A 12,323-nucleotide genomic window follows, 5' to 3' on the forward strand; every position below is an offset into this window, starting at 1 on the left:
ATGGAAATAGTGAAATAAAGACAAAAAAAGAGAACACCGAGACAAACTTTGAATTATTAAATGACAATAAGATACTTAAGGGTGCATGGAATTACATGGCAATGAAGGAGAATCATACGTCCATAACAATATTTCACAAAGACATGTTGACAAATCACAGCATAAATAATAACATAAAGGAACTTGATATTCCTTTATTTGTCCCACAGTGGGGACATTTAAAAAATCAAAGCAGTGGTGCACATCAGAGCATCAATGGAAATAAATATAAAACACAAAACACAATAACGATACTAAAAAACTAAATACTAAATATACAGGGTAAAATAAAGTAAAGTAAAGTTTATTATCACTTTATATATATAGCTCTACCACATTATATATCAGTAAATCCATCCGCCTGCGTTCTACTTTTCACAAACATTATAAGTAATATTGTAATTCTTTAGTCAGTAATGTTCTGTTATAAGTTCTATAATCATGAATTGTGTACCGCTTCATATTTTAAAAAAAATACAATTCTCTTGGTTTTTCAGAATGTTTCTTCAGGAATGTAATAATAATAAGCGAGACTCAAAAAGCGGCCGTAAAAAGCCCCGACACGGTGTAGTCCGAGGCTCTTCCATCGATGAGGCCGGCTCCGTCGTTGTCAAAAAACCAACAGGGGATGTTTTCTCCGTTCTTCACGTCCCTGCTGAAGTCCTTCTGCCAGTGTCTGAGGAAGAGATCATAAAAATAAAAATAATTTTTTTTACAAACATGACACCACTCATCTTATTGATTAGTTAATTCATCTTAATTCTTTTTTTCTTCTTTTTTCCCTTGCCTGGAAACCAATTCAATTCCACATACATGCATACGCTCATACATATACATCTGCCATCATCAATGTATTTGGTTTCTTTAAATAAAAAATTTAATTAAATAATTTTAAAAAGCTCACACACACGCACATGCACACATGCATTTTTATTTATTTATTTTCTCAATACTCTGACTTTATGATGTTTTGTCCACTGTCTCGTCGTCCTCTAGGTGTTATGTCTATGTATTGTCTTTTGTCTTATAATAAAAAATGTAAAATAATAAAATAAAAAGATGAGGTGTGAGAACATGCACAAGGGAAATGCTCTTTTTCCACGCATGCATCACGTGTGTGTGAAGTCGATGAGGCACCTGGTGACGTTGAGTATCTGTCCCTTCACGTACATGGTGGCGTCCGTCGTCTCCCGGACCTCACCTGGATGCAGCGGCGTCACCTCAAACCCGATGCCGTGGTAGAACTGACCTGCAGGGAGACATCTTTTGAGTTATGAAAAAAACTAGCTATCGATGCATCATGACGTGAGACTTTCTCGCGGTTCTCTACCCAGAAGCCCGTGGACGGAGGCGGACAGGTGGTGGCTGTCCAGGGTGTAGAAGCCCAGGTAGTCCTGTTGCTCGTGGAGTCTCCTCCAGACCTTCGTGTGTCTGATGATCATGAATCTGACCGAGTGCCTCAGGGTCACCGTCAGGCTGCCGTCCTCCGTTAACCTGACGTCCACACTGGAGGGAGGGAGAGAGAGAGATATATATACATATATATATATAGAGAGAGAGAGATGGATAGATAGAGAGATATATACATATATATAAATATAGATAGATAGAAATAAAGATAGATAGTAAGATAGAGAGAGAGAGAGAGATGGATAGATAGAGAGATATATACATATATAGAGAGAGAGAGATGGATAGATAGAGATATATATATATAGATAGATAGAAATAAAGATAGATAGTAAGATAGAGAGGTAGACAGAGAGATATAAGTATATATAGATAGGTAGATAGATAGAGATAGATAGATAGAGAGCAATATAGATTGAGAGTGATATAGATAGAGAGATATATATATATATAGATAGATATCTATTGATAGATAGAGAGCAATATAGATTGAGAGTGATATAGATAGAGATATACAGGACTGTCTCAGAAAATTTGAATATTGTGATGAAGTTCTTTATTTTCTCTAATGCAATTAAAAAAAAAAAAATGTCATGCATTCTGGATTCATTACAAATCAACTGAAATATTGCAAGCCTTTTATTCTTTTAATATTGCTGATTATGGCTTACAGTTTAAGAAAACTAAAATATCCTATCTCTAAATATTAGAATATCATGAAAAAGTATACTAGTAGGGTATTAAACAAATCACTTGAATTGTCTAATTAACTCGAAACACCTGCAAGGGTTTCCTGAGCCTTGACAAACACTCAGCTGTTATAAATCTTTTTTTTACTTGGTCTGAGGAAATATTAAAATTTTATGAGATAGGATTTTAGAGTTTTCTTAAGCTGTAAGCCATAATCAGCAATATTAAAAGAATAAAAGGCTTGCAATATTTCAGTTGATTTGTAATGAATCCAGAATGCATGACATTTTTGTTTTTTTAATTGCATTACAGAAAATAAAGAACTTTATCACAATATTCTAATTTTCTGAGACAGTCCTGTATATAGATAGATAGAGATATATATTGATAGATAGAGATATAGATAGATAGATAGATAGATAGAGATATACCGTATTTTTTGCACTATAGGGCGCACTAGATTATAAGGCGCACTGTCAATGAATGGTCTATTTTCGATCTTTTTTCATATATAAAGCGCACCGGACTATAAGGCGCATTAAGCGGAAAAAAACAGTCAGATAAGTCAGTCGATCAAACTTTATTAAACGCGTTCACAATAATTCTCAACATTATTCAAACGTTAATGAGCGTATTCACAATAACTACCAACCTTATTCAGTTGTATTTTGGGATCCTTATACACACACTGTAATATTATGGTGAAGCACAGTATTGTAACGGACTGAGGGAAATGTTATGTCCGGATGTAAGTGAACGTCTCACGAGCTGGTAGCTGTGAGGCGTGTCTGTGATTGGACAGCGAGTGATGTTGTTGTTGTGTGTTGTTGTGTTCCGCGGGTTCGGAGCAGAGCTATGACCCGGAGCAGACGTGAAGCTGGTTTTGAGGTTTCACGGTGGTTTGTTGTCGTTTTGGCGTAGGCTACGGCCAACAGTAGCTTGTTCTATGTTCCTTGAATAAACACCCTATAAGCCATCTACGTCTCGTAGCGTTCCTGACCCAGGGTCGCTACAGTATGTATTACTCCGCGACGCTCCTGGCTACGGTAGCCGTAATGCTGCAAGCGGTGCGGCTTTGTAGTTTACCAAAGTCGTACTAAAACATTTTGATTTAGCGCCGTGAGCGCCTTGTACCACACAAAATCGCTTAGAGGTCAGTAAACAAAACCAGAATTGATCCATATATACGGCGCTTCGGATTATAAGGCGCACTGTCGTTTTTTGAGAAAATTAAAGGCTTTTAAGTGCGCCCTATAGTGCAAAAAATACGGTATATAGATAGAGATATATATAGATAGAGAGATATATTGATAGATAGAGATATATATTGATAGATAGATAGAGAGCAATATAGATTGAGAGTGATATAGATAGAGATATATATAGATAGAGATATATATTGATAGATAGATAGAGATATATAGAGAGATATATAGATAGAGATATATATTGATAGATAGAGAGATATATAGAGAGAGAGATATATAGATAGAGATATATAGATAGATAGATAGATACTTTATTCATCCCCAGGGGGACATTTATTTGAAGAAGCATGTTAACAATATATACAATGAAATAACAGGACATATTACATTTAAGAATTTAAATAATAAAGGGACATTTTAAATTAAAGTGTATACAGTGTATTTAATGTTTATTTAGATGCAGTTCTACTCATGTTGGTATTGTGATAATATGACAATAGAGCATTGCGTTGTGTGTGGATTGCAGGAACTTTTGAGTGTGATTAACACAACAAATGAAAATTACATTGAAAACTAAATTGCTAAATGAATTCAATTGTGACATGAACAAAATACCATGGCATAATTGTATAAATACTGTAGTTCTACTCGTGTGTGTGAGAGTATTCACAAGGCAGAGTTACGCACTTCCTCCCGGTGATGGAGGCCGTGTCGGACCACAGCAGCGTCGTCTGCTCGCCCTCGTGGAACAGCACGATGTCCCGCGTGCTCACCTCCAGCCTCAGGCGCAGCTTCGGGTGGAGGACACCGAAACGACCAAAGTAGGTGCGGCTGTTCCCGTCCTGAACGGCGTTCTTCTTGCCAATAATCTGGCCGTTCACCACAAAGCCTGATTAGAAATGACAGGTTTTAATTTTTTTTTCTCCATTCTCAATGTTTGTCACAAATAAAAAAGTCTGTTTTTATTTTTTTCTGACCAGATTTTGGGTCTCGAACCAGGTTGAGGATGCTTCCTGGTTTGTCGTTGACGTTGAAGCACAGAGCGTCTTCTCTACCCGGCAAGCCGATCATGAAGTGAGGATCTCCGTCCACTGCGAACGCATCGTTAAAGATCACGTCAAGATCAGGAACGGTCAAACTCAACGTGCGTTTGCTATTTCCTCTTTTATGTGTGCGAGTCACAAAATAACTGCTGGAAAAGAAAAATGACAAAATAATTTAAAAAATAGAATAAATATATGTTTTCAGGGGTCGTATCATTGGATCTGATATGGCTGAAAGGATTTCATTTTGGGGTAGAATAAAACGTGTGATACCTGTGTTTAAAAAATTAAAAAATCATTTAAATAAAGTAACAACGTTTGGCTTACCATCTGAATAGCTCCGGGAGCTGCTACCCCGGGAGCTGCTACCCCGGGAGCTGCTACCCCGGGAGCTGCTACCCCGGGAGCTGCTACCCCGGGAGCTGCTACCCCGGGAGCTGCTACCCCGGGAGCTGCTACCACGGGAAGAGAAACCTGTTGTGAAAAATTATAAAAGCCGACTTCAGTAAAATATGTTCAGCTTCCTAAAATGTGAATATCCCGGTGTGATCGAGGTTTAAATAAGGTACGAGTCGTACCTCTTTGTCTCTCTGCTTTCTGTCGCTGGTCTGTGAAACAGGGAAAACGTTAGCAACCAGAATAATGCTGAATATTCTGGTTTACTTTTCAGTAGAGCAGATACACTACCGTTCAAAAGTTTGGGGATCACCCAGACAATTTCGTGTCTTCCATGAAAAATCACACTTTTATTTATCAAATGAATATAAAATATAGTCAAGACATTGACAAGGTTAGAAATAATGATTAATATTTGAAGTATTAATTTTGTTCTTCAAACTTCAAGCTCAAAGGAAGGCCAATTGTATAGCTTATATCACCAGCATAACTGTTTTCAGCTGTGCTAACATAATTGCACGGGTTTTCTAATCAGACATTAGTCTTCTAAGGCGATTAGCAAACACAATGTACCATTAGAACACTGGAGTGATAGTTGATGGAAATGGGCCTCTATACACCTCTGGAGATATTTCATGAGAAACCAGACGTTTCCACCTAGAATAGTCATTTACCACATTAACAATGTATAGAGTGTATTTCTGATTAATTTAATGTTATCTTTATTGAAAAAACAGTGCTTTTCTTTGAAAAATAAAGTCATTTCTAAGTGATCCCAAACTTTTGAACGGTAGTGTACCTCAATTATTTTTTTCTAATCAGCATCTATTAATTAGACACGGCCCTCGAGATTCCCTCACCCTCGGTCAGCTTATCGGCGATGAGGGGGCTGACCGGTCCGTCCTCGGTTTCAGGCTTGGTGACCACCATGGAGGTCAGAGGGGTCACGAAGTTGTACCTCAGGGACAAGTCCAGGGCCTTGGCCGTCGCGTTGTCTTTCTCCTGCTGAGTTCCAATGTCACTGAGGGGGAGATCGAAGAGGAAGACGGAGCAGAGGAGTCGTTCAAATCTCAGCGCGGGTACGAACAAAGATGGCCGACGACGCCATTCGGAAGGACGCACCTGTTCTCCAGCAGCTGTTGGATAGTGAGGTAGGCCCAGAGACGCTCGGAGAAATCCCCAAAGATGTACTCCTGGTCTGGGTAGACCACATCCATGTTCACCACACTGGGCGTCCCCTGCACCCGGAAGTCTTCCTCAGGCTGGAGGAGGAGGAGGAAGTTGAGAGATTTAATGGCAGGTGTTACTGGCATGAGGAGCTTCGTCGCAACATCTGATAACAAGTCTAAGAGTCGACTAAAGCTTTTAAAAAGTTGACTCAACGTGGGAATATAATGTTCACCATCTTAGATTAGCATGTGTGTATGCTAACGGAGGTTGATAGAAACAACGGTTTCAGTGTCACCTTTATGTTCTAGTTAGAGTGTTTTTGAGGGGTTTATTGTGTTGTCCTTAGAGAACTTGATGCCTTTCGTTGTCCTTTTCTCACCCCCTGGGCGAACACCTCCACCAAGAAGTTGTCCACGCCGCTGTCCGTCAGCCGACCGGCCACCACGATCTCCGAGCCGTTGAACAACTGGCTGTAGTGGGTTTTGGTGACGGAGACCACGGCTTGTTCAGGATAACGCAGGTCGACCTCCAAGAGAAGAGGGCTGGCCACCTCCTCGTAGAAACCCTGGAATAAAGAAACACTCCAAATCATCAATAAATGTCCTTGAATATGCAAACACACACACAGACATGATATATATTTTTTGATATAATATTATATAACATATATAATATATATTATATTAATATATAAAAATATATTATGTTAATTTGTATATATATATTATTATATTATACATGTATTAATATATATGTATTATTTTAATATTATATTTTATATATATTCTATATATAAAGGATATATATAGTATTTTAATATATACATTATATTAATATATATATATTAATATATATTAATGTAATATAATACATATATATATTAATATAATATAATATATACATTATATATAATATATAATGTATATAATATATATATATATTATATTAATATATATATTAATATAATATATAATATATATATATCCTTAATATATATATAATATATAAAATATTATATTGTATTAATATATACAGTATATATGTTTGCTGTACCTACCTTGAGTTGAACGGCTGCATCTGAACCCTCAAAGATCCGGCGGGCTGCTCCTTTGTTTTGTCTGGACATCACATCCAGGAAGGAGTAATCCACATCGTTTCCGAATCCCAGAGAGAACAGAGTCATGTTCCCCCCGACAGCAGAGCGCACGTTCTCCTGAATAGTCTTCAGGTTGGACTCCCCTACATGCGGACACGCACACAAGTGGGTTAGTGTGAGCCTGCAATGAAAGCCTTGCAGTTTTACCAAGACTTAAATTACTTAACCTACTTCTAATTTTTTTTAAACTTTGATTTCTATTGTGTATCATTTTACTGCATTTACAAATCTTATATACTTCATCAACATGTGTATGCACTGTGCACAGAACCAGCCCTTTTCCTAAATCACCGTTAGCTACATGTCACACATGTTGCTGTTGTTGTTGTGTATTTTTATTCAGTCAATCAAATACAATACAATACATTATTCTATATAATATACAAAACACAAAGACTGAAAAGGTATAGGTAGAAGGAAAAAATGCTTATTTATTCCTATCCTAAATTAATATCAAATAAATCAGAAAATGTATATAAAATAAAGAAAAACAACAAAGAAAATAAAAAAACAATACATATATATATATACAGATATACATCCATAGACATCTTCCATATAAATACATTTCAATCACACTTATAACTCTCAAGAATTGTTTTATAAATAATTCCTTTTGAAAACCAAAATTCATCATTAAAGACATGTTTACCGCTGTTTGGCATCCCATCTGTCAGTAGAATAATAATGTCCGTTCTCCTCTCTCGAAGGTTCATATCTCGACTTTCTCTCTTCAGCATCTTCACTGCCCTCAGCACGGCGTCATTGATGTTGGTGGCTGAAAGGTAAATAATACAATAAACAACAGTTCCCGCTGAGCATTTATTCATATTTTAGTCCACTAAATATGAAGCTTCAGCCTCTTCCCTATATTATAATATCAAGCTTAATAAGCTTGATATAAAAATCTGAATATATATAGATATATATATGAAAGAAAGAAAAAGAAAATCAAACATCTTTGATTTTTTTTAGTGAATAACATCCATATAATATTATATATATTTTTATTTTTTCTTCTTCATATTCAGAATTTTATTAATCAAGAATTTTATTGGATTTTTATATATATTTTTTCATATTAAGAATTTTATTAATCAAGAATTTTCTTTTCATACTCGCTGATAACCAAACTGATCTCGACAAAGTGCACAAGAAAAAAAAAGGTCCTAAAAGTTGTGACCGTTGGCTTTTCCTCTTACATCCGTTGTCCCTGAGCTTCTTGACGTAGGCGATGGCTTTAGTCACGTTTCCGTGCGTCGCTTTGGTCAGAAAATCCTTCCAGGTGGAGATTTTATCATCGAACAGGACCAGAGCAAAGTGGTCCTCCTCGTGGAGCTCTTTCAGGATGGCCACCAGTGCGTCGCGGGTCTGCAAAGGTTCCCGAAATCCACACATGAAGATGTGTGCATACATTAATGTTTACATTATGAGACGCTCACCTCCACAAGTCATGTTTTACCTGCGCAATCTTACTTCCACTCATCGATCCGCTCCTGTCGATCACAAACACCACGTTCTTTGGGACTCTGGGCAGGTTGGGTGGAGCGAAGAAGTGCACAAAGTACCCATTCACAATCTGAAGGGAAATCCAGAATATGGTTCAGACTAATATGGAAATATAACACAAAAATACACCTTAAACGGCTAGGGAAGTAAGACTTTAATAAAGACTATATGAGTAAAATACTAACACCTGAATTTCCCCGAGTCCCTCTTTTTGTTTCACGTCGTACTTGATGATGAAATCTCCATCAATGATGGTTCCTTCACATCCTGGACATTTCCTCTGCTGCTCCAGTGTTGGTGAGAAAGAGATGCGTGCCTGAGCGGCAAGGAGAATAATTATAGGACGCATCGGTTATGCAAACAAACCCATCATAACGTTCTTATAAGTCTATTATAAGTCGTATAAGTCTATGTATAACTCCATAAACCAGCAGGAAGTAGATATTTCTAACCATTTACCTTGTTGTCAGTGACGGTTTTGTCCACCAGGGGGAGGAGCTCGTTGGAGAGGAAGGTTGCAGTGGCATCAACTAAAGCAAGGCCCTGAGGCTCATAGATGTTTACCACAATCTGTCCACACACACACACACACACACACACACACACACACACACACACACACACAGTTATCACTGAGGCAGATCAAGTGAGTTATTGTCATGTATAGTCTCATTTTTTCAGCTCCTCCTAAACAATTTGTCATTATTAATAAAACTGAATGAGGAAAGTTGTTTCCCAACCTGAAACTCCTGCACCGGGTGTTTGGGTTTGACTCGAATCAGGATCTCATACTGGCCCAGTGTCCTCTGAAGGAGCTCCTCGTAGGTCAGGATGAAAGTCACGCTGCTCTTGGCTGCGATGTTGACCGACAATGAAAACGTCTCCATCTTCCTTCCAGAAACTCTGCGATGATGTTCATACGTTACTTTAACGTGCCGCTCACACCACCACCACCAACAGCCCTCTTATATATATATTTATATTTACTCTGCATGCTTTTATGTTCTGCGTCTCTGACGCTGATGTTTTTATTCTGTCCATTTGAACACAGTTCTCTCTCTTTAATTTATTTTTATTTGTCTGTATTGAATGTGTGTCTCCTTGTTGCATGTCTTGTTAGTACTCGACACGTCTAAGAGTATACTCACTATCCTCACTATTAATTATGTGTGCACCCATTGAAAAGCGTAAATATTGTATAAACAGTGTATTTTAATCTTGTGTTTTTAAGTTTGTCTTATGCCTCTCTTGAGAGATGAAAAATAGCCTCTTGGCTAATAACTCTGGTACATTTACAGAAATATTTGTATTAATGTGCTCTGTCTCTTATCAAATAAAACAAAGTTAAAAAAAACAACGAAAAAAACATCTCCAAGTCCGACTCACTTGACCAGTCCCGCAGTCTGACCGGAGGAAACCGCCTTGTCGTACTGCTTCTTGGCTTTCTCTTTCTCCGTCACCGCCCCGACATACAGCTCGCCATTAATTTCCCTGTGAGGAACAAAAGACACGTGTCAAAAAAAAGAAAGAAAAAGACTGGATCTATTCTTAAAGTACTATATATCCTGACTGACATGCTGAAGTTGACGATCAAGGCCGTCTTGGGCAGCTCGACGTCGAAGAAGATCTCCTGGGAGGAGTTGTCCTTGTTCAGAGCCCTGGAGGTCACGACGGTGTGGGCGAACCGAGACGTCACCGTGCACTCCACCTTCACGCTGTACACCTCCACCATCTGAGAGGATGGACAGTGTCACATTCGGCCTCGCTCAATGTCATCCTTCACCTGTTGCCCCTCTCTACGTAACATTTTAAAAAGTCTCATGTCTCAAAAGAGATGCAGAAAAGCTGGTTCACGCGTGTGTTACTTCCAGACTATATTACTGCAACTCCTTATTATCAGGCTGGTCTAATAAGTCTCTTAGGTCCCTCCTGTATTAGCTGCTCTGCACTGGCTCCCTGTAAAATCAAGAATCGCATTTAAAACCTACAAAGCCTTGATAGGTGACGCTCCATCATATCTTAAGGAGCGTGTAGTACCATATTGCGCCACTAGAGGGCTGCGCTCACTAAATCTGGTTCCTAGAGTCCTAAAAAAATAGGATGGGAGACAGCCTTCATTGATTAAGCTCCTCTTTTATGGAACCAGCTTCTACTTTCAGTCCAGGAGGCAGAGACAGTCACCTCATTTAAGAGCAGACTTAAGACTTTCCTCTTTTAGGCTTCATGTTGACGAAAGGATTTCCAGGACTTTAAACGAAATTTTCAATGTTGTGAAATCTCGGTGTATACATGAAAAAAGTGAGAGTTAGTATTTAAACTAACAATGAGAATTCCAAAGCATAAGTATATATATATATATACGGCGTAAATGAACATCTGAATATAACAAATTTCCATTTTTCAAAAACTTTTGGTATAATTATTTTTTTTCAATGGCTTTTCCAGGCCTGGAATATAACTATTTTAAAATTCCATGACTTTTCCATGACTGTCTTTAATGCTTATAGTCAGGGATGAATCAGGTTCTCCTAGTCCAGCCCCTAGATGCTGCTATAGCCTTATAGGCTAGAAGATCATTAAAGTCACAATGTTGTCACAGTCTGTCTACTTTATTTCTTTTTCTGGGACCCTCATTTGATTCTGTTCAGACTTGCCCCCCTCGTATACAGTATGTTCCTGTGTGACTGCCCCGCCTACTTTCTCCTCCTCTTGTTGATAGAATTCACCTTACGTGACATCGAAGAGGGAAAACTTGGCATGCTTTTTGAGTAAAATGCTTTCTAAAATAATCTAAAAACAGCAAGACCAGTGGCCAAAGAGAACAGGCAGCTTATTGTTGTGCCTCTAACTGAATTGTGGATCACAGGTCATGAGAAATGTCCCAAAAATATTCATGTCACAATCCCCAGAGGGGTCACTGTGATGTAAACACAATCAATGCATGTTGAAGCGTTTAAGAGAAATGAATAAAGCCCAGATGGACAGATCCTTTTCCAGTTTGTGTATCATCTCCAGTAAGTGCATGGCAGTGGACTCTGATGGGGCAAGAGAGGAACAAGAGACATCTGGAGCCAATGAGCTTCAGAGAGAATGTGAACTTCATTTTGCAAACAGCTCCAACACGACGACCGCGAGAGAGAAGCCACCAGTCATCATGACCGTGGATAAAATCCACGTTTCTATTCACATGAACACATATGTAGAAATGCATTCTTCATAAGAGCGATAGCACCTTTATTTTTTGTATTTGAGTATTAAAATAGTTTCCTTACATTTTCAGAGCGTGTGCTTCTTTTCTGTGGAAGAAAATATAGAAAAAAGGACAAAGATATGGGGTTTATTTTCAGCATGGAAGAAACGAACGTCAGCTTATAGGACTTCATTGTGCGTACCGTTATCGACCTGGGGCCCAACGCTTCTTCGGTTTCCTGCAACACAACATATGACTGCATGGTTATTAAAGGAAAAGGATGGGAGAGAGATGTGCACCACATTAATAACCGTTTGGCATCACTACACGTGGCATTTCCAGTATTTTCCAAGAACTGGTTTTCATGCTTTTTATTTAATCCTTATAAAGACGTCTTTCAGAGCAAGTTTTTCGAGTATATTGCGTAAGCGAGGCGCGGCCCCTGAATCAGACGGGCATGGGAACAGAGTTTCGGATGTAAAGGTCACACGGGACTCAAGCTGGCAGGAACA

General features: G+C 38.3%; 1 protein-coding gene across 1 annotated transcript; it reads right to left on the reverse strand.

The window, feature by feature from the left end:
- Positions 1-34: 34 nt before the first annotated feature.
- On the reverse strand, positions 35-12,323 carry LOC130208089 (inter-alpha-trypsin inhibitor heavy chain H3-like). Its single transcript, XM_056437009.1, has 21 exons — positions 12,014-12,323; positions 11,894-11,917; positions 10,196-10,353; positions 10,008-10,112; positions 9,362-9,524; positions 9,081-9,191; positions 8,809-8,937; positions 8,575-8,691; positions 8,315-8,483; positions 7,765-7,890; positions 7,014-7,195; positions 6,336-6,521; positions 5,909-6,048; positions 5,647-5,807; positions 4,969-4,998; positions 4,718-4,864; positions 4,325-4,438; positions 4,035-4,236; positions 1,370-1,545; positions 1,177-1,288; positions 35-715 (listed from the first exon to the last, which is right to left on the reverse strand). The coding sequence occupies exons 1-21, from the start codon at positions 12,113-12,115 to the stop codon at positions 574-576; spliced, it is 2,796 nt and encodes a 931-aa protein (XP_056292984.1). The 5' UTR covers positions 12,116-12,323; the 3' UTR covers positions 35-573.

Source organism: Pseudoliparis swirei, chromosome 18 (genome assembly GCF_029220125.1).
Source record: "Pseudoliparis swirei isolate HS2019 ecotype Mariana Trench chromosome 18, NWPU_hadal_v1, whole genome shotgun sequence".
NCBI lineage: Eukaryota > Metazoa > Chordata > Actinopteri > Perciformes > Liparidae > Pseudoliparis > Pseudoliparis swirei.

Bases quoted from the DNA above. Each gene is read 5' to 3' on its own strand.
- LOC130208089 (XM_056437009.1), bottom strand. From the start codon at position 12,115: ATGTGGTGCACATCTCTCTCCCATCCTTTTCCTTTAATAACCATGCAG. The intron at 8,938-9,080 runs GTAAATGGTTAG...CTTGCCGCTCAG, and splicing joins AAACCGTCACTGACAACAAG to GCACGCATCTCTTTCTCACC. The intron at 1,289-1,369 runs GTAGAGAACCGC...GTCTCCCTGCAG, and splicing joins CTCCGTCCACGGGCTTCTGG to GTCAGTTCTACCACGGCATC.